The sequence below is a fragment of the Nomascus leucogenys genome, chromosome 3 (genome assembly GCF_006542625.1).
Source record: "Nomascus leucogenys isolate Asia chromosome 3, Asia_NLE_v1, whole genome shotgun sequence".
NCBI classification, from domain to species: Eukaryota; Metazoa; Chordata; class Mammalia; order Primates; family Hylobatidae; genus Nomascus; species Nomascus leucogenys.
In genome coordinates, this window is record NC_044383.1 from 54,739,666 (window position 1) to 54,764,960 (window position 25,295).

Consider the following 25,295-nt stretch of genomic DNA (forward strand, 5'->3'; position numbering starts at 1 on the left):
CACTGCGCATGCGCGAACCTAGCTTCGCGATCCAGTGGCTGAGCCCGTCACAGGACAGATGATCAGGGTGCGTCCGCCTTTCCGTTCCCGCTTCTATCGTCTTCCCCTTTCCCCTCCCCCTGTCCCTCCTTCTTCTCCCTCCTCCCTCTCTCCCTCCCTCTGGCGTCTCCAACCGACTTTCGCTTCCCGTCAGCGGCCTTTGACGGAAGAGTGTCCCGCCTCTTCCGCTCTACAGCGGAGGTGGCCGTGGCGGTGGCGCTGCTGGCGGCGGCGGCGGCGGCAGCGGCGCTCGAGCGGTTCCTGTCAGGGTCAGCCGGCGGGCCCCCTGGGTGGTCCACCTGCAAGTCGCGGAGCGGCGCCCCGGGGATCGATGGCGATGAACTATAACGCGAAGGATGAAGTGGACGGTGGGCCTCCGTGTGCTCCGGGGGGCACCGCGAAGACTCGGAGACCGGATAACACGGCCTTCAAACAGCAACGGCTGCCAGCTTGGCAGCCCATCCTTACGGCTGGCACGGTGCTACCTATTTTCTTCATCATCGGCCTCATCTTCATTCCCATTGGCATTGGCATCTTTGTCACCTCCAACAACATCCGCGAGATCGAGGTGAGGGGAGGGAGCTGTGGTGGGAGTTGGCGTTGCTCGGGAGGAGGGTCCTACGCGCCCGCTCCACTCCTTTCCCAGTGCCCAGAATCCAGTTGACTGGCGGACCCCGCGCCGTCCCCCACCCCCTTCCCTCTGTTTCTCTGTTTTTTCTTTCTCTTTCTGCGGGTTTCCTGAATTGCAGGTTTGTCCTAGCTTTGTCTTGCTCGAGATTTACGAAAGAGCAAATCGACGGAATGAGCTGAGACGGAATGAATGTTTAATGCAGAAGATAGGTCAGGTGGAGAACGCTTCTTCAGTGGGCGGGTTGTGTGGTTCCGTGGGGATTAGCGGGGGTTGTTCACGGAGGTAAAAAGAGAAGTGGGGGCGGGGGGCAATTGTAACTAGGTAGATGTAACCCTGAGTGAATTGACAGGGTCAAAGTGCCATTACCTTTGTGGGAAGTATCCCAAGACACAGAGATGAACACCTTGGCCATTGTTGGGAAAAGAACCAGAGTCGTAGAGGTATTGACGATTCTAATGTAAAGAAGCTGTCGTCGCATGTTATCAGGTCACATATGAGGACTTATGACAGATGTGCATAGTACCTTTCATTTTGAGCTAATTCGATATTTTTAGTTGTAGGGCAACATATACATAAAAGATAACCTGAAACTTCAATTCTGGTTTTGCTTTTAGGCTACGTTTATTAATGTGCCCTGCCTTTGCTGGTTGTTTTTGTTTTTGTTTTTTACAAAAAGAGCCAGTGACCACACTCAGGGAGTAAGCTGTGCACTGTCTACCAAACATTTTACTGATATTAACTTTGCTGAATATGTAAGACATGACAGGAAAACTTGGGGAAACATTTCTTTGTCAGAAGCACAGTATCTTTATTTATCTGCAGGGGTGAAGATGGTTGATAGTACACTGTATTAGTATATACTCTATAGGTGTCCAGTATTAACCATCTCTCATCTTTTCTTGCATATCCGAGAATTTTTTTTTTCTAAATCTATTTGAAATGGCAGGAACTCGTACCAAGTTCTCCTGATTCCTTCTGTTCTATTTATACACACACACACATTTTAATAAATATACTTACGTATGTGATTTAATGGGACTTTGAGAGTAATTTTATTTTTAACTACTGAAATAGGGATGGGGTTCCAGTTTAATTTGCAGTGTTATCTCTAAAAGCAAGATTGATGTATTTTGTAATTCTACAGTGCTTACTTCAGTGTTGATGCCAGTAATAAGAATAGTGTCTATAGAATAACTAGTTTTAAAGTTTTTTACTAAAAATTCATTCTCAATTTAACAACTAGAGAGTTACAGTATTTTTTTTTCAGCATGTATTTTAGTTTGTTTTATCACCTTAATCTCCCTAATAATCCTGCAAATGTAGTACTTCTTGTTCTAACCATACTAGGATCACACATTATATTAGGATATGGGCAAAGCGGTGTCATGCAAGGAACATGGGCATTGGCTGGGGTCAGGCAGAGCTGGTTTTAAATTCCAGCTCAGCTACTAACCAGCTCACTTTCTTGGAAAATTTCCTTAATCTCTCTGAGCTTCAGTTTCCTGCAAAATAGGCAGAATAATTCATATCTTCTAAGGTGTGAGAATTAGAAGCAATGTAAATAAGATGTCTGGCACTAGGGATCTGTCTCCTGATCCTTAATCAGGAGATGAGAAATAGAGAGGTTGAGATTTGACAGTAAACTAGTTGAGAGTATTGTAAAAATTGAGACAGAAACTCAGGTGTCTTGATTCCCAGCTTTAAGCTTTCACCCTACACTAAGATCCTTACTGCAATGTTAGTAAAGTAGAAGAAAATAATTTAAAATCAGAAATTTGAATGATTTTATTTAAACTTCTTAAGATAATAAGATGAAAATAGCAATAATTTGGAATTGTATGTAAATTAGTATTCTCAGAACTCAGCTTCCATTAGTATTTACTATAGTATAAAAATAAATATTTAACTTTTCTTAAAATCTTTGGGTTTTGGAGTAAAATAAGGTTCTTCACCCTAAGCAGTAGACGAAATAGAAATTTTTCAAATGGCTCTCATGTGTAATTCTGATTTCAAGTTGCCTGAAGAATCTGCTGCAGCTTAGCCTGGTTAAAGGGGCCCTGAAGAGTCAGGGAATTAGGGTTGAAATCCCAGCCCTGTCACTCTGTACTGGTGATCTTAGGTATAATTTTGAGTCCAATTTCTTTACTTGAAGATCCGAAAGATTCAGATTAGACTACCTCTAAGAGGCTGTTCAATTCTAAAATTCTATGATTTCCAATTCAAATGTGATTTTAAAAAAGCAGGATGTGTTTAAATTGTATTGCCTTTGGAACAAGAGGAAATGAAAAGAATAATTGGGAATTTTTTACTGAGACTGACATACAGTTGTGCAGACAGAATCCACATATATATTTTTAAAGTTTGGATGCTAAATGTATAGAGAAATGCTTCTGAATTGTGTCTGGAGATTCCCCAAACACACATACTTGTTTCCTGCTTGTTCTCTACCCTTTGTTACCCACTAGTTGTAAATGGGTAATGAGAAGTTCTTACCAACATTCACTTTCATACTGTAAGTTACTCACACTTTGTTTTTTATTAAAAAAAAACTTCATTGCTATTTTAGTTCAAATTACTAGGGCAAAGGAGGCTTGTCAAATCCAAATGCTTTTTAAATATAGCTTAAACTGCCAAAATCAAAAATCCAAACTTTTTCAAGTATAAAATCACTGGATTTTTCTCATTCCCGCAGAAATGTTGCACTAAAAATTACTACTTCTGAAAAGTGTCTTGGAAAAAAGAGATATTTTCACATTTTAATGCTTACATTTGGTAGCAGATTTCCTCTACTTTTTAGGTTTATGTATCTTGTTTAGTTGGTTTTTAGATTTTCAATAATCTAAATAAAATGAGGCTAATAGAAAATCATAATTGCTTTATCATTCACAAGAAAATATTTTAAATATTTAATATATTCATTTATTATCAGGAGCAAGGAATGAAGATTTCCTTTAATTTGGCAATTGTGAGTCAGGCACATCTTTCAAAGGGCACTGATTTTCTAGTCTAGGACCCTTGTTGGTGAGACTGAGATACAGAGGTTACTTGAAAAATATAGTGAGGTTATTCTTAATTTTTGTAAAAGTATCAGTGTGAAGTTACATAGTTTTAAATTTATGGTTAAAGTCAGATTAGGTTGTTACTGAGACTAAATTTAAAAACTAAACATTTACTTCAAGTTAGTGTTGCCAAAAATATTTAAGGTACATTTTCATGAGATCTTAGTGAATTAGCTCCCCATTCCCCACGTTTGATAAACTCTCAACTTTCTTCTTCACCTTATTTACTGCCCTCGATTATTTAATCCTGATTATTTTCTGTTGTCCTAGTTTCTGATAAAAATTTTTATGTATGTTTTTACTCCTAAATTGAATTATTAGATTATAAGATTTTTAAGGAGATTAAATTTCTTATCTGTATTTAGTAATCTTTGTTATACTTAGGCTTTAGCTAAGAGTCAGGGAAGAATAAGTTGCTTTGTATAAATTATTGTTAAAGATTAGGCACTTTTATGTTAAAAAGTTTAAGGTTTTAATATTCAAGTTGATTTTAGTTACTTAGAAGCTGACTTTTGGAAATTAAGGTTTGTGGTGTTAGTGTTTTAACTTGTTTCTCAAGTAATGTTAGTACTTAGAGCAAGGAATGCGAAAGTAAATATGGCCAGCTGGAATGTTTTGCATGGCCCAGGAACATTTTACAGATGAACATTTGTAATCGATTTGATGATAGGAGAGCACTAACTTTGAATCCCAATTATGAGAAATGTCTCCTCTAAAATTGCCATTCTTCTCATTAGTATTAGTAGACCTATGTTACCAAAAAATTGTACGTATTATTGTTGCAGTTTGAATTTTATCAATAAAAATTGTTGCAAATTTGTTTTCTCTCTTGTTACATAAGAAGCTACATACCTAATATCTTGGACCATGCTTCTGGGTCCACAAAGCCTAAAGTATTTACTTTCTGGCCTCCTATAGAAAAAATTGCCTGCCCATGACTTAGAGTTTTAATGAATCATACCAGCAAAGTTAGCATTTGCTACACCAATAGCTGTGTTTAATTTACATGTTCTAGTCCTCAATAATTGTTCAAGGTAGGTGTAATAGGTGTAATGATCCCTGGCAATTGCTTAGGTTCTGTTTGTACAGATTTAGTAGATATAAAATTTACCATTAATCTTGGCTTAGGAACATCATTCTTCATTTCTTTGTCACAGACAAAAATCAGGCAGCCTAAAGAAAGTTGCTTTTGAAAGTTTTATTTTACTTACCTTTTGTCGTCATTAAGGTCTCTTGAAAAGACTTCAGATAAATCATTTAGTGTGGAATAATCAGTTCAAGGGGGAGTACTTAAAATATGATTTTTAACTTAATTTGATTAATACTTAAAATGATTTACCTTTTTACTCAGCATTTTGTTGAATGACCTGTTTAGGTCTTATGTTGATTTCCTTTTTGACAAATTTACATTCAAAATGGAAGTTTTCCAGTCCTTTTCCTATATAGTGTAAAAAATGCACATCTTTCAAATTCCTCCTTTCCCACTGCATTAAATTCTGAGTCTGTTTCTTAGGAATAGAATGTATTTTTAGAATTACCAAGAAGAAATGCCAGTTTGACTTAGGTGAACAATTGCAGTGGTAGCAAAACAAAGCTGAGAATGTGATATCTCTTATCTGCTCATCTACATCTGTTCTATTTTGCCTCTGGTTCTTTGCCTTGGATTTTAGCTAACGGGCAAGTCTCCAGACTATCATTGTAGTTTGCACTGTGCCTTGTATGCTCTTGACATTAGTAAGCATTAATTTTTCAAAATGAGGGAACTGTAGCTCCTCTTCCACTTGGTAGCCTCTTTTCTTTCTAAAGATAGGAACTATGTGCTTTAGTGTGAACTTTATTTTTTGAATAAAGTTGTTACAACCCATGGTAACCACTTTATTCAAAAAATAAAGGATTGTTAGGCCCGTAAGGTTTTGTTAAGGTCTGGACATTATGTCTGGCTACCCTTGAATTTTAGCTGATAAAGGGTGTTGTGGTTTTATTTGATGGTGAAAACTCATAAGCTGAGTTAAATTTACAAAGGATTTTAATCAACATTAGACATTGTCTTCATACATTTTCTTCAAAGTGCATCTCTGGGAATAGTGGGAGATAGGGAAAGTTTGGGAACAGGACTTCCCTCCCCCTCCACCCCCCACCCCCCACACACACCTTTTTGGAGCAGAGGACCTTCTTAAGGAGCGTGGCATCTTTTGGGGAAGATGAGACATAATAACAAGAAAACTAAGCATTGCTAGGTGAATGGCACAGGCAAGAATATCCTTTGGTAGTTCAAAGGAGGATGCAGTCACATCTATTTCTAATGACCGTGGAACCCTGTGTAGGAAGTGGGCTTTGAGCTTGTACTTGATAAATAGCACTTCTTTAGGGGAGGTTTGGATGCATTCCAAGAAAGGTGATTAATATGAACAACGATCTAGTGGCAGGAAATCAAAAAGTATATAGACAAAATAGGAAATTAGTAAGGGCAAATTAGCTGGTGCTAGATTGTGGATAGTCTTGAGTATTTGATAATGAATATATTAAACCAGGGAAGTGACATGATTGCTACACTATCAGGAGTGGGTTGAGCAATGAGTAATTACGGTTTTCATTCTCATGTAAAATGCCTTAGGAACATAGTATGAGGCTGTCATGGAGGTTCTGTTTTACTGAGTCTTCACTTGATCTAATCATTTACTGCCCAGCCATTCTTAGGAATTGACTCTCATGCTTACAGTTCAGCATGGAAGCTAGGATTCTAATTGCCTTTTCACGGTAGCAGTGTGGAAGAAGGGATGAACAAAGAGATAAAGGCCTTTTAAAGAAGGTTCTTGAAAACTGACATGTACCACCTCCACTTAGTAACAAGGCCACACAAGCTACAAGGGAGGCTGGAAAATGTTTTCATTCTGATAACAAGGTTCTCAGTAAGTGAGAGTTTTGTACTGTGAAAGAAAGATAGAATAGAAATTGAGGTGAGGGGTTGCTGTTAGCAGTCTCTGCAACACAGGGTTAGAGGAAGATTTATCTGGTGGTGAAATGGTATGTCATCAGGATGAGAACTAGATCTCATATAGACATGAGAGTAGTAGTTTAGACGCTGGAATTAATGTTTGCATTTTTATATTGATTATAATAATATTGAATACAACTTGATTTCATAGCGAAAGTCATTAATAATGTTTTTTCATGTGAAAAGCGAGTTAGGTATGTGGCTTTGCTGATACGTAAAAAAAAAGTTATAGGAGTATTGAATATCACCATCTTCCTCTTGTTTTCTTCAACCTCTTTTTTCCATCTCTGTTCAGCATATAAATGTGTTTTGGTTTCTCCTTAAAAAACAAAAATATCCTATCTTTTATTTTTATTTTATTTTTCTTTTTTAGAGACGGGGTCTTGCTCTGTTGCCCAGGCTCATTGCAGTGGTACAGTCGTAGTGCACTGCAAACTCGAACTCCTAGGCTCAAGCAGCCCTTCCACCTCAGCCTCTTGAGTAACTAGGACTATAGGCGCATGCCACCAGGACTGGTCAATTTTTAAATTTTTGCTAGAGATGGGGGTCTCGCTTGGTTGCCCAGGCTGCTCTTGACCTCCTGGCCTCAAGCAGTCCTCTTGCCATGTCCTCCCAAAGTGTTGGGATTACAAGCATTGTTAGCCACCGCACCTGGCCTTTTTTTAAAAAAAAATAGAGATGGGGCCTTGCCGTCGCCCAGGCTAGAGTGCAGTGGCATGTTCATAGCTCACTGTAGCCTCAAACTCCTGGGCTCAAGTGATCTTCTTGCCTCAGCCTCCCGAGTAGCTGGGATTACAGGCACAAGCCACTGTGTCTGGCTTATCTTAATTGTATTTCATAATAAAACTATTAATAATGGCTAACATTTTTTGAGAGTTTACTCTGCTAAGAGTTTTACATACATCATGTTGGTTGATACAGTGACACTTAACAAGGGTAACATTATTATTCTCTCCATTTTTTTTTTTTTTGATGAGGACATTGAATCTGAGATTAAGTCTTCTGCTTAGTCACACAGGTGGGATTCATACTTAGCCATCTGACCTCTTGTTTGGTTTCCTGTAGTTTCCTGTATTCTCTTTCCACACAATCTGTTTAAAAAGAAGGGTCCGTGCGTATCGACAATGTCCATTCCCATCTCCCTTTAACTCCTTAATTTGCTGCATTTGAAGTATGTTAAATGGTAAAAAATCCTATGAAGAAAAATGAAGGAAGGGTTGATGGTTTATAATTTTAAATAGGGTAGCCAGGGGAAGCTTCAGTAAAATGGCATTTGAATAAAGAACCAAAAGAGGGAAGAGAGTGAACCATATTGATATGTGAGGGAAGAATGTTCCAGGCAGAAGAAATAGTAAGAGCATAGGTCCTGAGGAATGTGCTTAGTTAGGTGTTTGAGGAACAACAAAGAGGCCAGTATGGCTGAAGCAGAGCGGGGAGAATAGTAGAAGATGAGGGTATTGGGAAGTATTGGGAGGAATATCACATGAAGCACTATAAGAACTTTGGCTTCTCTGCTCAGTTTAGTGAGAAGCCATTGAAAAGTTTTGCACAGATAGGTGATATTATTTCACTTATGTTTAAAAGAGTCACTCTGGCCTTGATGTGGAGAATATTGCCTGGTAAATAAGAGTAAAGCAGGGTATTTCTGATAGGAAAAAGCCAAAGCATATTTCCTAGTCTCGCACACCACTCAACACTTCTGACACCACATGTGTGGAAATTTTTCCCTACACATCATCCAGTTCTGACACCAGATTCTCCAGCATGCACCAATTATATGTCCTATAATTTCATTAAATTCTGGCACTGTCTACTAGGAGATAGTATCAGATCCCGCAGGGTAAGGGCTCAGTCCCACAAGACTGCCTCTTACTTTAGATGCCAATTGCAAGTCCCAGGCTGAGACCTGTACTTCTGGCCAAATTGCTATAAACTGGTGTTTCCATGACCCCCTCCTTGAGTTTGCTTTATTTGCTAGAGCGGCTCATAGAACTCAGGTAAACACTTTATTTACGTTTACCCATTTATTATAAAGGATATTACACAGGATACAGATGAAAAACCAGATGGAAGATATGTAAAGGGAGATGTTTGGAGAAGGGGTTCAGAGCTTCCATGTGCTCACTGGGGTGCCACACTTCAGGCACTTCCACGTGTTCAGCTATCTGGAAGCTCTCTGAACCCTTCCTTTAGAGTTTTCATGAAGGCTTCATTCTGTACACACGATTGATTAAATCATTGACCGTTGGTGATCAATTCAGTCTTCAGTCACTCTGCCGCCTGGGACTCAACCTTCAGTCCCTTTGCCCTTCCCACAGGTCTATTCATGCCTTGGTCTTTCTAGTGACCAGCTTCCATCCTAAAGCTATTTAGGGGGCCACAACCACCAATTGTATCATTAGCATATGAAAGACACTCATCACTCAGAGACTTTAAGAGTGTTTTTTAGGAGCTCTGTACCAGGAAACGGAGCAAAGATTAAATATGTATTTCTTACTGTAAATGACAATATCACACAGGGAAACCAGTTAAGAGGCTATTGCAAGTAATTCAAGCAGGAGATGATGGTGGTCACAGTAGAATGGTTGCAGTGAAAAGCAGTTAGATATAGAATATATTTATGAAAGTAGAGCTAATAGAATTTTCTCATGCAATTGATATATGGGGTGTAAGAGAAAGTGAAGAATCAAAGATGACTAAGATATTTTGGTTTGTAACTGGAAGGATGGAGTTGTCATTTTTCAAGATGGGGAAGACTGCAGGAAAATGAGGTTTTAAGTCTGCTGGTAAGAGGATGTTGTGGGGGAAGCAGAATAAATAGTTCAATATTTGACTTGTTAGGATGAGATGCCATTAGACATCCAAGTTGGGAATAATGAGTAGGCAAACAAATATAGAGTTCAAGGGGAAGGTTGAGACTAGAGTTACACATTTTGAGGGTTAATCAGCATAGATGATGTATAAAGGCTTAATTAGCATAGATGATGTATAAAGGCCTAAGATAGGATGAAATCATAAGAGTGATTTATAGGTCAAAGAAAAGTAAGAAGATCCCTGAGTCACTCCAGTGTTTAGAGGTTGGGGAGATGAGGAACTAGCAAAGGAGACTGAAAAGGAGCAGCCAGTGAGGTAGGACAAAAACATGGAAACTGGTATCCTGGAATCAAAGGAAGAGCTTGTAAACAACGTGCCAAATGTTGTTGCTCATGGTTCACAGAAGAGCAGGACTGAGAACTGACTTTTGATTTAGTGACATGAAAAGCAGTGGTGAACCTTACAGAGAATGGCATCACCATCCACAGGGTTTTTCATGCCAGAAACCCTGGAAATCAACCTAAGTGTATTTGCCCTCATCCCATCTCTAGGCACTAAGTTCTGTAGATTCTACCTTCTCTTTCTTTTGTGAATCTGTCTTTTTTATTCCTGCTGCCACTTTATTTAAGTTCTCAACATTTTTCACCTGGATTATTGCAGTGGCATTCTGTCTGGCATTCTCTTTAATCTCTGCACATTGCTGCCACAGTGATTCTTTTTAAGAGGCTAATGTTTCCTTCTTTTATTTAAAATTTCTCTTACGGCTGTTTCTGTCTAGCATTCAGGATACTGTTCAAACCCCTTTACATAGAGTGTAATTTTCTTCATGATAGGCTACTTTCTGCTTTTCTAGCCTCATCTCCTACCACTCCCCTACCTTATGCTCTAGTCGTGGCAAACTACTGTAGTTTCTGGAACGTAGCATGCTAACAGTTTACCTGAAATGACCTTCTTTTTCTTATTCTATCACATTTTCAAAGGTAGTTCCTGTTAACATGGAAAGTCTTTCTTGATTCTCCTTTTTCCACCTGGTATATATGCTTCTCTCAGTTTCCAGAAGTCCTAGCTTACAGCCTGCCTTAAAATCATATTATCCTGTAATTATTCATAAGTGTGACTTTCTATCCCACTTGTCTGTAAATTCTTTTGTAGCATGAACAATGTATTTTTCCATTTTCTATTCTCATCCTGTAGACAGTGCCTAGCACCTAATAGGGACTCAGGTTTGAATGAGTGAATGAAACTCAGTCAGTACCATCAAGACATCTTAACACAGTTTGTTGAGAGTTTTTTGGTCATCTGAATGGTATTATGGGTCTGAAGGAGTTCTTGAAATTACCCAAGGAAAATATTATATACTATAAATCAAACTTGTATAACTGTGATATCCATCCATATCTAAAGGCAAAACAAATTTGCCTACTGAAGAGTAGTGCAGAGAGTGCTGAAAATTTAACAAACAGGTTAATTGGCAAATGCTGCAGCAAAGAGAGACAAATATCGATTAACTATATCATGTTCCAAGCCCCCAGTCAGGGATATAGTCTCTCTTGGTACTCTCTCCCTGTAGATAACATCTACTCAGCAGCTTTCATGGAGAAATTTGCTGACTACTAGACTAGTTTGTATTGCCATACCACCTATACTTTTTTTTTTTAATAAAAATATCCATTCTATTTTAATGTTGTTTTCTGTGTTAGATACTGAACTCCAGGAGGTCAGGTGCTAGGCTGAATCCTCATTGCTGGGACCATAGAGGCATTCATAAATGTTAGGTGAATGAATGATTACATCATGATGGGCAGTCAGAAAGAAATGAAAGTCCTATTTCCTGTCTGTTTATATGCAAATATTTGATTATGTTATTCTCCTCAAAACTCTTCAGTTCCTTATTTCCTGCCGGACATTTTAACACTCAGGGTTACTTAGCTTGCTGAGGCTTTATTGTCAGCAGCAGTAACCAGCTCTGGCTAGCTTAGACAGGAAAGAAAGTATTAAAGGAGGATTGGGTAACTCACACAAAATGGATGGGACGTATAGAGAGTCAGGTTTGGAGACAAGTGGGAAGTAAGGGAGTTTTGAAAGTATAAACAGTCTGATCCAGATGCCACAGCTGCTGTTGAATTTCTCTTGCTAGACTACTACTGTGACTGCTCATTTAATCACACCCACTCTTTGTTTCCCAGGATTCATTGGTTTATGTGGGAGTGTCTGATTGCTGAGTCTAGCTCTTGTACCTTTACACTGGCTACCATGGGTTTATGGAGAGGAAGAACCCATCTCTCCCTTTGGTTTTTGAAGTGGGAGGTGGAGCCCTGCATCCTTCAAAAACTCGCAATGGACAATTCCACAAAACTTGGAAACAATTCCAGCAATTGCCAGGGTAATTGTATTTTTAAAATGAGATGTTGTGTGTTAGAAATAGATCATCAGTGCCATGAAGAAAAGTCAGCACAGAGACAGAGGACCTCTCAGCAACACAGTCTTTACTTTCTGCAGAAAGGGCACTCCTCGCAGATGGAACAATGGTGAGAGCACACTTGAACAAAGGAAAAGCAACATATTTATCCCTTATGCATTTGGGTCGTCCTTACTGCTGTGTCCTGCATCCATTGGCTGGAGCTGGACCTCACGGTCTTAAACTGATACCCGATTTGCTAATAACCTAAAACTTTCCTAAATAGGTAAGTGCAAGGGAGAACAAAGAAGGAGAGGAAGTTGCTTATGAAAGGTTTAAGGAAGCAATAACATTTCCAAATAAGGAAGGGGCGTAAGCTATGAGCTAGGACTTGCCTGGGCCTGTCCAGGCATGCCTGAGTAAGCCGAAGCAACTAACTGGGCTAAAGTGTAAGAACTAATAGTTGATAGGAGGCTTTAGAGTAAGAAGCTATTATTTCTAGTGTCTATTATTTTATTTTTAAACTAAGACGAGCTTTGAAGAGGAGCTTTTCTACTTTCTACATGTGTATTAAGTACTTACAATGCCCAGCACTTAATATACATTCAATAAACAATAGTCAGTGAAATACAGTATATAGTTTTTGGTCTAGTTTACCTTCTTAGCTGCCTCATTTCCTTCCGACATGAAAACTCCATAAATACAAAATGTGTATGCTATTGTCCTTAAATATACCTTGTGATTTCCACCTCTGTCTTCTCCATATGCCACCTCTTTCTTTTCCATCTTTCTTTTATGGCTCTGTTCAAATCTTTGCTGCTTCTCAGTAAGAAAGAAGTGTTGGTCTATCTATTTATTATTCCTCTATGCCATCTAGTTTGGCACTTAGAATTTAAGGTTGTTTTCTTGGTATTTATATGTTATCTTTGATGAAGTAGTCTGCTAGAGGGCAAAGGGGACTGACTATTTTGGGGGAAAAATGGTTTAGTAGAAGGAACATGAGGCTTGGAGTCAGAAATCCTTGGTTCCAGCTTAGCACTTGCTATTACTACTTGTGCGACCTTGGACAAGTTTCTGAATGTGTTCTTTTTATATAAAATGGAGATCATGCTATAGAATTTTGGTGAGGGTTAGATGAAATATGTATGTGAAGGAAAAGGCTGTGTAAACTGTATAACGTATGATTTTGTGTGTATCTTGTACCTAATGTCATGCCTTACACATAGGCTTAATATATTAATGATAATGATTTTTTTAAACAGTCCTTTCAGATTTTCATGGCATCAAAAGACATAATTTGTTAATACATTTAAAAAATTGTAATCAGATTGTGATGAAAATGTTATAGCTATCTTTTGTTCATGTGTAATTTAATATTCAGTGATTACTCTTGGTTCCAATAAAATGTTATATTGTTATATTTTATACTGTAGCATAATTTATTAGATTTCAAATTCCATCGGATTATTTTTGCTCAGTTAAAAAAAGAATATGATTTCTCTTGCAGATTTTGCCCCTAGAAACTAATTCTAAACAAAGTGATTTGAGAGGTTTCTCTTCAAAAGTGTATAATATGGGAATAAGTTCAGCTGGCAACTTTTTTTTTAATGCTTAGATTAGTCTTAAGAGGGAGAAAATGTACAGAGATTTTAAAATGTAGTTCATTTTTCTGAATGGTCTTTTCTTTTGTCTCTCCAACATCATAAAACTTGGTATTTAAGTGGAATATTGTGCATGAAAAGGCCCCAGGTGCCAAGCTGTGGCCCAACAGGTCTAATGAAAGATTACATAGGCTTTGCCTCTCTTGGTTTGGTAGACCTGTGTTTATAGTTTGTTTTAGTTATGTGACTAGCTCTTCTTTAATTTTGCAGTGAAAGAAACGTTTCTCTAAACAATTTCATCAGTAAACAAATAAACTTTGATGAAAACTGTTTCTGTAGGAGGTTATACTGGAATTTGACAAAACCGAGTTTTGTTAAGCAAATGTATGACTTTTAAAAAGCAACTAAATGTTACACCTTACCAAGGAGTACTACAGTGTCTTAATCAGCTGGGTGATACCTTCCATTGGTTGGGTTAAACAACCAACATTTATTTCTTGTAGTTCTGGAGGCGGGGAAGTCCAAGGTCAAGGTACTGGTAGATTCAGCTCCTAGTGAGGTCCCTTTACAGGCTTGTAGATGGCTGTCATCTTCCTTTGTCCTCAGATGATAGAGATTGAGAGAGCTGTGGTCTTTTTTCCTCGTCTTATAAGGACACTAATCCCATCATAGGAGCTCCACCCTCATGACCTCACCTAAATCTGATTACCTCCCAAAGGCCCCTTCTCCAAATACCATCATACTGGGGGTTAGAGCTTCAACATAGGACATTTAGGGGGACACAAACATTCAGTTCATAACATTCAGGTGGCAAGTAAGCATATAAAAATGCGCAACGTCATATATCAATAGAGAATTACAAATTACAACAACAATGACATATTACCACATACCTAGTAGGATGGTGAAAATCCAAAACTGACACCACCAAATGCTAAGGGAGGATGTGGAGCAATAGGAATTATGGTGGAATGCAAAATGGTACAGCTCCTTTGGAAGTCAGTTTGGCAGTTTCTTACAAAAGTAAACATACTCGGCTGGGCGCAGTGACTCACGCCTGTAATCCCAGCACTTTGGGAGGCCAAGGCAGGTGGATCACAAGGTCAGGAGATCAAGACCAAAATAAGAGTTTAAGAGAAATAATGGGGCTGGGTGCGGTGGCTCATGCCTGTAATCCCAGCACTTTGGGACGCCAAGGTGGGCGGATCATGAGGTTAAGAGATAGACACCATCCTAGCTAACATGGTGAAACCCTGCCTCTACTAAAAATACAAAAATTAGCTGGGCATGGTGGTGCACTCCTGTAGTCCCAGCTACTCAGAAGGCTGAGGCAGGAGAATCACTTGAACCCAGGAGGCGGAGGTTGCAGTGATCCGAGATTGCACCACTGCACTCTGCCTGGTGACAGAGCGAGACTCCGTCTCAAAAAAAAAAAAAAAGCAAACATACTCTTACTGTATGATCCAGCAATTGCATACCTTGTATTTACCCAAGTGGGTTGAAAACTTATGTCCACACAAAAACCTGCACATGGATGTTTAACAGCTTTATTCATAATTTCAATAACTTGGAAGCAACCAAGATGTCCTTCAGTAGGTGAACAAATCAATAAACTGTGGCACATCCAGACAGTGGATGTTATTTATTGCTAAAAATAAATGAACTATGAACCCATGAAAAGACATATAAAATCTTAAATGAGTATTACTAAGTGAAAGAAACCAATCTGAAAAGGGTACATACGGTATGATTTCATATATAACATTCTGGAAAATAAAAAACTATGAGGACAGTAAAAAGATCAGTCCTTTCCAGGGGTTAGCAGAGAGAGGGATAAATAGAGTACAGAGGTTTTTTAGGGCAGAGAGACTATTCCGTATGATAACATAATAGTGGATACTCATTATATGTTTGTCAAAACCCATAGAATATGCACCAAGTGTGAACCCTAATGTGAACTGTGGGCCTTAGGTGATGGTGATGTGTCAATGTAGGTTCGTCGATTGTAGCAAATGTACCACTGTGGTGTGAGATGTTGATAGTGGGGGAAGTTGTGTGTGTGTCAGAGGCAGAGGGTATATGGGAATTCTGTACTTTGTTCAGTTTTGCTGTGAACCTTAAACTATAAAAATTAGTCTATTTAAAAATGTTTATGGTGGAAAAAAAAAGGCTTTCAATTTAGCTATCAGGCCAGATCTTCTGACATCAACCGCTATACTGCAATTCAATTCTGGCACTAACCACCCTGAAATAGTGTCAGACTCCACAGGTTCAAGGGCATGGTCCCCAACAAGACTGCCCCCACTTCAGACACCAGCTGCAAGTCAAGTTCCCAGGCCACTCATACTTGTCATACTTTGTCACTCATACAGTTGACAAAACTGGCTCCAAATCCAGGGGGTTCCCAAGACCATTCTCACTACCTCGCCATAAGATTTCCCTCACTTCAGATGCCATTTGCAAGTTCAGGGATCTCCAGATCACCCATATTTCTGACCAACTGGCTATATGTTCAGAGGGGGTCCTGGAAGACACATATAGCAAGGTCTCGAAGAGTCCTGAATGCAGAGCTTTTATGCCCTCTCCCTGTATACTTAGAGCACATTACCCTGCCAGCACATTAGTGGATTCACCAACCAGAAAGCTGTCCTTCACTTCAGTGTCTAGAGTTTCTATTGAGACTTCATGATGTAGGCTTGATTGATTGAACACTGACTAATTGATTGAACTAAATTTTTAGCCCCACTTTCCTCCCAAGAGATTGGGCTGGGCCAAAGGTCCCCAGTCACACAATTAGTCTTTCTGGTGACTAGCTGCTGTCCTGAGCCATTTTGTTAACATAAACTCTGGTGTGAATCAAGGGGCTTATGAATAACAAAGATACTTCTGTCACCTGGGAAATTCCAAGCATAAAGCTCCTTGTCGGGAATCCAAGACAAAGACAAATTCAGCACCAGGTGTTGAAAAAACAGTAGCTCTTGATAACCTAATTTTTTTCAAAAATATATCATGGAAAGCTGAGGTGACTGAAAAGTATTTAAGATTGAAAGATTTAAGAGGAAAAGCTGATTTATTGATCTCTGTTAATCTAGTATTTTAATAGTTTAGATGTTTTAGCTATGTAAATATGCAGTTTTGAATTTTGTATGTATGATTTTATGCATAAATATATTTCTTTGATAAAAAGAAGAGACGACTTTACTTGGAAAGATCAGCCAGTAGAAGAACAGAGGACCCTTTCCAGTTTTTACTACCTCACACTGTCAAACAGATGACCTTAAAAACAGTTTTTGTCTGAGCTCTAGGTCATTTCATTGGACTTAATTTTCCTTTTAATAGCAAGTCATTTCAGAGTGTTTTAGGTATCCACTTTCTCAAAGGAAGTGCTTATGTTTTTCTCTTGCAGATTGATTATACCGGAACAGAGCCTTCCAGTCCCTGTAATAAATGTTTATCTCCGGATGTGACACCTTGCATTTGTACCATTAACTTCACACTGGAAAAGTCATTTGAGGTCTGTGTTTCCAAGTAATGTGCTAGAAAAGCCATGCTTTGAAAATACTGATATTGTACTAAATGTCTTTTACAAGGTATTTTCCTTTTATAGAGAAGTCACTTTAATTTACTGGAGTTTATAGACTTTTGAGGAAGATCGTTTTATGTGTTTGGCTATTGGATTTTGCTGTCTGGTAATTAAATAGATTTATTTGAATGGTTTAGTTAGTACTTTGTAGACAAAATTTAAGACATTGTATTTTATCCTTTCAATAGATAATTTTATGACTGTGCGAATCAATTTTTTATCAAGTTTTATATACTTGTATTTTAAAAATTATTGCTCAAATTGTTTTGCATACTTATAATACTAAAGCAAGATTTACTTTAGAAAATGATAATTCTCCCATTACTTGAATTATTTTTATGACATATGAAGCATTATAAAAAATGCAAACACTTATTAAAACCTTACTGATCATTTTTGTTTTTATAAGTAGTTAGAAATCCATCTATTTGCATTTACATTGTCATTCTGAGCACATGCTAACGGACATAAAGATTCAAAATAGGCATGTAAAGACCACTTTGTATTCTCCTGTGCCTGAAAATTGAGCTTAAAATAATTATTCTTAAGGGAGCAAAACTGCATTAATACATGCCAACTTTTTAGATTTTCTGAACTTAAGATTTTCTAAAGGTAGTGATGACTTTAATAGTCCCTAATAGTTGGTTGCCATCTAGTGGTTATAGATGCTCTTGCACTGACATAAAGGACAGGATAATGCTGCCTTTGAATAATACATCAAAACAAATTTTGTAGAAGACAAGTGTAATTATTTAACTTTGTTTCAGCAGAAAGAATATATATTTAAAGTATCTTTACAAGTTCATGATTTTTCAGTGTGATGGGCAGACAATAAAGATGCAATAAATTCTGCTTTTGTCAGAAGAGGCAGAATTGAAGAAACGAGGTAGTAGTGATATAGAAGCTCCATTAATTTTCTCTCCCATTCAAAAAACACTTCAGAACTTGTTTTTTGCAAAGGCAGTCAACCTCAAATTCATTCTCTTGTGGATTCTGTGTTTCTTCACAAGCTCAAACTTTGAATTGGACTAAACTCTTCAGGGAACTTCAAGTAGGTTATTTTGTCTGTGTTCATTCAAATAATCTCTTTTTCAGTTTACAAATTGAATTTACTGTACTGAATCTTGAGGTAATATTTCCTTTTAAAAAAGAATATTCATTGTCTCAATTTCTGTGATGTAATTTTGATATTCCCTCTCTTCTACAAGAAGGTTTCCATGTAAACATTTTCTTTATATAGAATGGGAAAATTTGCATGGTTTGACATTTGAAAGTCAAGCATTAAATAAATGATAGTGTATATAAAAATAGCAAATCAAATGAAGTCTACTTATAATGTTACTGAATTACTTTTAATTAAGGATAAGAATATAGAAAATAGAGGTAGCAACCAGAAAGGAGAAAACAGCTTAATGTTTGCTACTTCTAAAAATTTTAATCATTTAAGATGGCTTCTTAGCATCTTCTAAATAATTGTAATGTTTATAGGTTGCCCTTCTTTGCCAGGTTATTTCAAAGTTGACTGTATTAAATATATTAAAGTACTTTTCTTGATTATTATAAAGTGGCTTATTATCATAGAGATTCTACTAATTAGTAGTTCATTAACTCATAATATTATATAGTGTCCTCTTGAGGAATTTATTATATCCCAGTTCAAGTTCAGGATTCACTTGGACAAAAAAAATGAAAGTTTCAGCTGCACGTGGTGCTACAAACCTGTAGTGCACACCTCCCAGCGTCTAGGTATAGAGGCAGTAGAACAGCTCAAGCCCAGGAATTAAGGGCCAGCCTGGGCAACATAGCAAGACTCTAGTCTCTGGGAGAAAAAAAAAGAAACAAGTTTGACCATTATCACTGTGAAAAGTCGATGCTAACTGGGTGAAGACCAGTTTGAATTAGAGAAAATTTTAAATTGAAGGTAGCTCAGAGTAGGCCAATAGATTCCTTGAAGATTCTTTTTTAATGTAAATAGTACTTCTTTGACGTCTTTAAGGATAGTTTTAAAGTTTACTTGTGGCTTTTTGTAACATACTTTCTTTTTTTTTTTTTTTGAGACGGAGTCTCGCTCTGTCACCCAGGCTGGAGTGCAGTGGCGCAATCTCGGCTCACTGCAAGCTCCGCCTCCCGGGTTCACGCCATTCTCCTGCCTCAGCCTCTCCGAGTAGCTGGGACTACAGGCGCCCGCCACCACGCCCGGCTAATTTTTTGTATTTTTAGTAGAGACGGGGTTTCACTGTGGTCTCGATCTCCTGACCTCGTGATCCGCCCGCCTCGGCCTCCCAAAGTGCTGGGATGTAACATACTTTCTTTAACCTCATTTACAGTTGTGCCATTTTAGATTGCTAAGTACTGGTGGAATTTACCCCGCTACCTATCACAAATTGTAAACTAATAAAAGTCCAAATTACATAGCTTTTATGTACACATGAAATAAGTTTATGCAGAATAGTTTTTATATGAAAATTTTTTCCCTCTCTGTTTCTCTAGGGCAATGTGTTTATGTATTATGGACTGTCTAATTTCTATCAAAACCATCGTCGTTATGTGAAATCTCGAGATGATAGTCAACTAAATGGAGATTCTAGTGCTTTGCTCGTAAGTAAAATGATAAATATGAAAATATGATGTCTATAAAATAAGAATATGTAGTAACTGTTCAGTTAGAATCGTTAAGATGAAATTAAAGTGTTGTCATTTATAGTTCGTATAGTGAGGATTTTTTTTTCCCCCTAGATGGAGTCTCACTTTGTCGCCCAGGCTGGAGTGCAGTGGCGCAGTCTCGGCTCACTGCAACCTCCACCCCCAGGTTCAGGCAATTCTGCCTCAGTCTCCCGAGTAGCGGGGATTACAGGCGTATACCACCACGCCCAGCTAATTTTTGTATTTTTAGTAGAGACAGGGTTTCAACATGTTGGCCAGGCTGCTCTCAAACTCCTGACCTCATGATCCGCCCACCTCGGCCTCCCGCAGTGCTGGGATTACAGGCATAAGCCACCACGCCTGGCCTGTATCATGAGGATTTTTAGTTAAAATATTTTTTCCTGGAATTTGCACAGATGCATTGATGCCCAGACTGATTTGGAAATTGGTGGACTAGGGGATCTTAGTTTCTTTACTGTTGTTCAGTTTTCCATATTAGTGGTTAGTGCCTATGTATTTTTTTTTATTTTTTATTTTTTATTCATTTTTTTGGGACAGAGTCTCATTTTGTCGCCCAGACTGAAGTGCAGTGGCGCGACCTCGGCTCACTGCAGCCTCCACCTCCCGGGTTCAAGTGATTCTCCTGCCTCAGTCTCCTGAGATCTGGGATTACAGGTGCGCATCACCAAGCCCGGCTAATTTTTGTATTTTTAGTAGAGACGGGGTTTCGCCATGCTGGCCAGACTGGTCTCAAACTCTGGACCTCAGGTGATCTGTCCTCCTCGGCCTTCCAAAGTGCTGGGATTACAGGCGTGAGCCACCGCGTCCGGCCCTAAGTATTTTATGTTACTGTTGCCAATGCAGCAAACATTCAGAGGCCCAGAGCAATTTAGGATTTCTTAGAATTAATGAATCTCTTAGAATACAATTTAGGACTATGTTGTGAGCAGCATGGGCCTCCTAAATGTAAAATGTAACTGCTCTAGGTTATCCTGATTGGTTTTATTGCTGATCATCAGTTCCTGATGTGTGGGATTTTAAGCAATACAAGTCTACTTAAAGATTCCTTGGTATACACAGGGTTCTGGTTAGGCCTATGATATTTCGAATCTATGTGGGGTTTATTCCATAGGATCCAATTTTTAGCACTCAAATCCAGAGAAGATGTTGTACTGTGAGATACATCAAGTTTCTAGACCTTTCTGAATGTGTTTTTGAGGGATTATAGATTGTGTGTGTTCCAAAACCCCAGAAATGGTGGCTGATTTACAATTATTTTGTTTACATATGTGCTCTGTTCACTGAGGGTAAAGAAAACGGAAACTGATTCTTTTCTTCCAAACTGTAAGCAAAGATTTTGGGCCACACCAGGAATTGATCAACTTTTTCTGTAAAGGGCCAGATATTATGTGTAAGGCCCTGTACAGTCTGGCATGAGCCTCATTATCTTATATACTATTTTTAATACATTAAACAAGGCCTGGCTGCCCTGAGCCTTGTTTGCTGCTCCCTAACCATGCATTGTGACACAAGTAATCTGCTCATCTTGCCATTTAGCATTTTATTTGCTTAGAATGTCATTTTTACTGTTTCCCTGGAGGTCTTCTCATCTCAAGGCCTGCTATTTTTCTAAGTGCCCTTCCATGCAAAAATGTGCTTCTTTACATATTTACTTCATTTATTTTTTTGTTCCAAGTCACTACCACTTTTTGCTTGGATAAACAAATTGTGTCTCACATCATCCAATCCTGCTTCTTTCCAGGCCATTCTCATAGCAGCTATCTTCATAACACTTACTGTAATTTGTAATTACATATTTGCTTATCTATTATCTTTCTTTCCAGCTATACTGTAAGCTCATGAGGGCAGGGAGCATGGCTTTCTTTAATCACTATTTACCAAGTGCCTGGCTTGTGCTTGCACATGGAAGGCATTTAATAAATATTTGCTGAATGAATGTAGACATCTTCATCATGGCTCTTATTTCATGTGATAGTTGGTTTTGTAAGGGTCTGCTTCCTCTGTTACATTTTGAGTTGCTTAAAAATAGGGATTGTATTATTCTCGTTTTTCTGTTTTTAGCACCTAGTATGGTACATGCTACATATTAGGTACTCATCAAATAGCTTTGTTTGTTTTTTTTGTTTTGTTTTGTTTTTTTGAGATGGAGTCTCACCACTCTGTCGCCCAGGCTGGAGTGCAGTGGTGCGATCTCGGCTCACTGCAACCTCTGCCTCCCCGGTTCAAGCAATTCTCTGCCTCAGCCTCCTGAGTAGCTGGGATTACAGGCCCCCACCACCACGCCCGGCTACTTTTTGTATTTTTAGTAGAGACGTGGTTTCACCATATTGGCCAGGCTGGTCTTGAATTCCTGACCTCATGATCCACCAGCCTCAGCCTCCCAAAGTGCTAGGATTACAGGCGTGAGCCACTGTGCCCGGCTTGTTTTTGTTTTTTCTGAGACAGGGTTGACTTTGTCACCCAGGCTGGAGTGCAGTGGCACGATCTCCGCTCACTGCAACCTTTGCTTCCCAGACTCAAGTAAACCACCCGCCTCAGCCTCCCAAGTAGTTGGGACTAAAGGCGCACGCCACCATGCCTGGCTAATTTTTTGTATTTTTGTAGAGATAGGATTTCACCATGTTGCCCAGGCTTATCTTGAACACCTGGACTCAAGGGATCCTCCCGCCTTGCCCTTCCAAAGTGCTGAAATTAGGGGCGTGAGCCACCGCACCCGGCCCTCATCAAATAGCTTTTGTAAGCCAGTTAATGCAAAGTACCTAGCATTGCTTAGTTTAGTACCTGACACATAGATAGTAAATACTATTTTCCTTTCTTTTAAAACTTCCTTAAGAATTTAGTGGCTAGCAGATATATTTGCCCTAATGTTAATAGCTTTATCAATACAGATGGCATAGGGACCAAAAAGCTGAGAAGTCAAATATTGAAGAGACTTTATGAGATACCTACCACAGACTTCCTTAGCCTTCTCTTATCTTTTCCATTCACACAAGTGCTTTTTTCCAATCTAGACATGGAGAATATAGATACAAGTCAAGGTTAGCTGGTAATGAAATAGTCATAAGGGGTGTAATTAGGGTCTTCTTAATTTCAAATTGAGATTATCTTGGTATGTTTATGTGTTTTGAGACATGCCTTAATGTGACGGGAGGTTCCCAGCTCAGACAGACACCTGACCTCAGACTTGATATGATCTCTAGTTGAATCCCATAACTGCCACACCTCTTTAAGATCCTCAGAAGGGACTAAGTCAAAACCAAATCTGGACCACAGGCAAATGTTCTGCCTTGTCAACATTTTTGTTTTTCTTGTATCAGGATGCACAGTTTAAAGATTGATATATTCTAGGAATCTGCACTAGACTCCTTCCTTCCTTTCTTACATACAGGATTTAACCCCAAATCACAAAATTTCAGATTGTATAGTTGGACATGTTTATTTTGTGAGGCCCAGTTAAATTAAAGGAATTGCCCAAGGAACTAGAACCTCTAGCCTCTTTAGTTCCAGTTTAAGATTTTCTTGTTATATCACAACTGGATTGGCAATAGACCATTTCTTAATTTTTCTTGGGCAGAAAACCCTTTGTGGTAATGTTTCTGTGATAAGAAAATCAAAAAGATGTTTATTTGATACATGCATATATGACAAAACATATGCAAGTAAAGGTTATATTAAAAAGGTAAGACAGTAATGTTCAGAATACATTTTGAATATTTAAATATGGTGTTATTTATAACCTACTTACATTACAGACGTATGTATTATAAGTGAGAAAAATATAGGTGTTGAATTCTTAATCAGTAATTTAGTGATAGTTCATAGTTCTCCCAAAGGCCTGGATAATAATTTCTCTCTTCTTTTCCTTCTAAAAACCAGAATCCCAGTAAGGAATGTGAGCCTTATAGAAGAAATGAAGACAAACCAATTGCTCCTTGTGGAGCTATTGCCAACAGCATGTTTAATGGTATGATATAGATACAAATATAGACATATATAATTAGGACAATTTGCATAATTTCATTACAGATTTGATAGTTTAGTAAACCTGAATGAAAATGAGAAACTCAGACATTTAAGACTAAACCGAGTATTGAATGAGGTATTATAATGCTTTGTGATTTTCTTTTGAGCATACTTACATTTTAGAATGGATTTCTGTCTCTGAGAAGAAAGAAGCAGAAACATTCTGCTAATCTTATTTCATATAACTTAAAATAAAAGTCAGGCTGACCTTCCCACTGACTTTATTTTTATCATTGAAAAAGAGCTATAGTTGATCATTTAGAGCAGCACTATCTGATAGAAATATAATGTGAGCTATAAATACAAGTCCTGTAGGTAATTTTAAATTTTCTTTCTTTTTTTTTTTTCTCTTTTTCTTTTTTTGAGATGGAGCATCGTTCTGTCGCCCAGGCTGGAGTGCAGTGGCGCGACCTCGGCTCACTGCAACCTCTGCTCTCCGGGTTCAAGCATTTCTCTTGCCTCAGCTTCCCCAGTAACTGGGATTACAGGCGCCCGCCACCACGCCTGGCTATTTTTTTTGTATTTTTAGTAAAGACGGGCTTTCACCATATTGGTCAGGCTGGTCTTGTACTCCTGACCTCATGATCCACCCACTTCGGCCTCCCAAGGTGCTGGGATTACAGGTGTGAGCCACTGCGCCTGGCCTGATAATTTTATTTTATTTTATTTTATTTTATTTTTTTGAGACGGAGTCTCGCTCTGTCACCCAGACTGGAGTGCAGTGGCGCGATCTCGGCTCACTGCAGGCTCCGCCCCCCGGGTTCCCGCCATTCTCCTGCCTCAGCCTCTCCGAGTAGCTGGGACTACAGGCGCCCGCCGCCGCGCCCGGCTAATTTTTTGTATTTTTAGTAGAGACGGGGTTTCACCGTGGTCTCGATCTCCTGACCTCGTGATCCGCCCGCCTCGGCCTCCCAAAGTGCTGGGATTATAAGCGTGAGCCACCGCGCCTGGCTGGCCTGATAATTTTAAATTTTCTAATAGTCATATTTAAAACTGAAAAGAAACAAGTGAAATTAATTTTAGTAATGTATTTTATGTAACACAGTATATCCAAGATACTGTTATTTTAGCATATAATACTATATAAAAGTTGAGATACTTCATATTCTAATTTTTTGTACTAAGTCTTTGATATCTGATGTCTATTGTACACTTACAGAACATACTCATTTGGACCAGCCACATTTCAAAGACTCAGTAGCCCTGTGTGCCTAGTGGCTGTTGTATGAGCCAATGCAGACAGAGAAATGGATAAGCAAGAAGCTATTAGGGATGCATTATTGGAAGGAAGGAAAGGCAGATTTACCTTGCAATTATAGTTGGGTTAATATTAAAACATTTGATCTTACTGCATGTCAGCTTGCCTATGGGTAAGTGAATTAGAACTCTGTTAAGGGAAGAGAAGTCCATCTAGAATTACAAAGTTACCATAGTTAATCCACATAGGAATAAAGAACAAATGTGAATCATATGCCTACTCTGTCACAA

General features: G+C 38.6%; 1 protein-coding gene across 1 annotated transcript in view; it reads left to right on the top strand.

Moving 5' to 3' along the window:
- The first annotated feature begins 25 nt into the window (after positions 1-25).
- TMEM30A (transmembrane protein 30A) overlaps positions 26-25,295 on the top strand; it is a 32,238-nt gene continuing 6,968 nt past the window's right edge. Inside the window, exons 1-4 of the mRNA XM_003271124.4 lie at positions 26-607; positions 16,944-17,051; positions 19,611-19,718; positions 23,661-23,748. Of these exons, the coding sequence (XP_003271172.1) occupies positions 59-607; positions 16,944-17,051; positions 19,611-19,718; positions 23,661-23,748 (853 nt within the window). The 5' untranslated portion in view covers positions 26-58. The remainder of the gene's footprint in view (positions 608-16,943; positions 17,052-19,610; positions 19,719-23,660; positions 23,749-25,295) is intronic.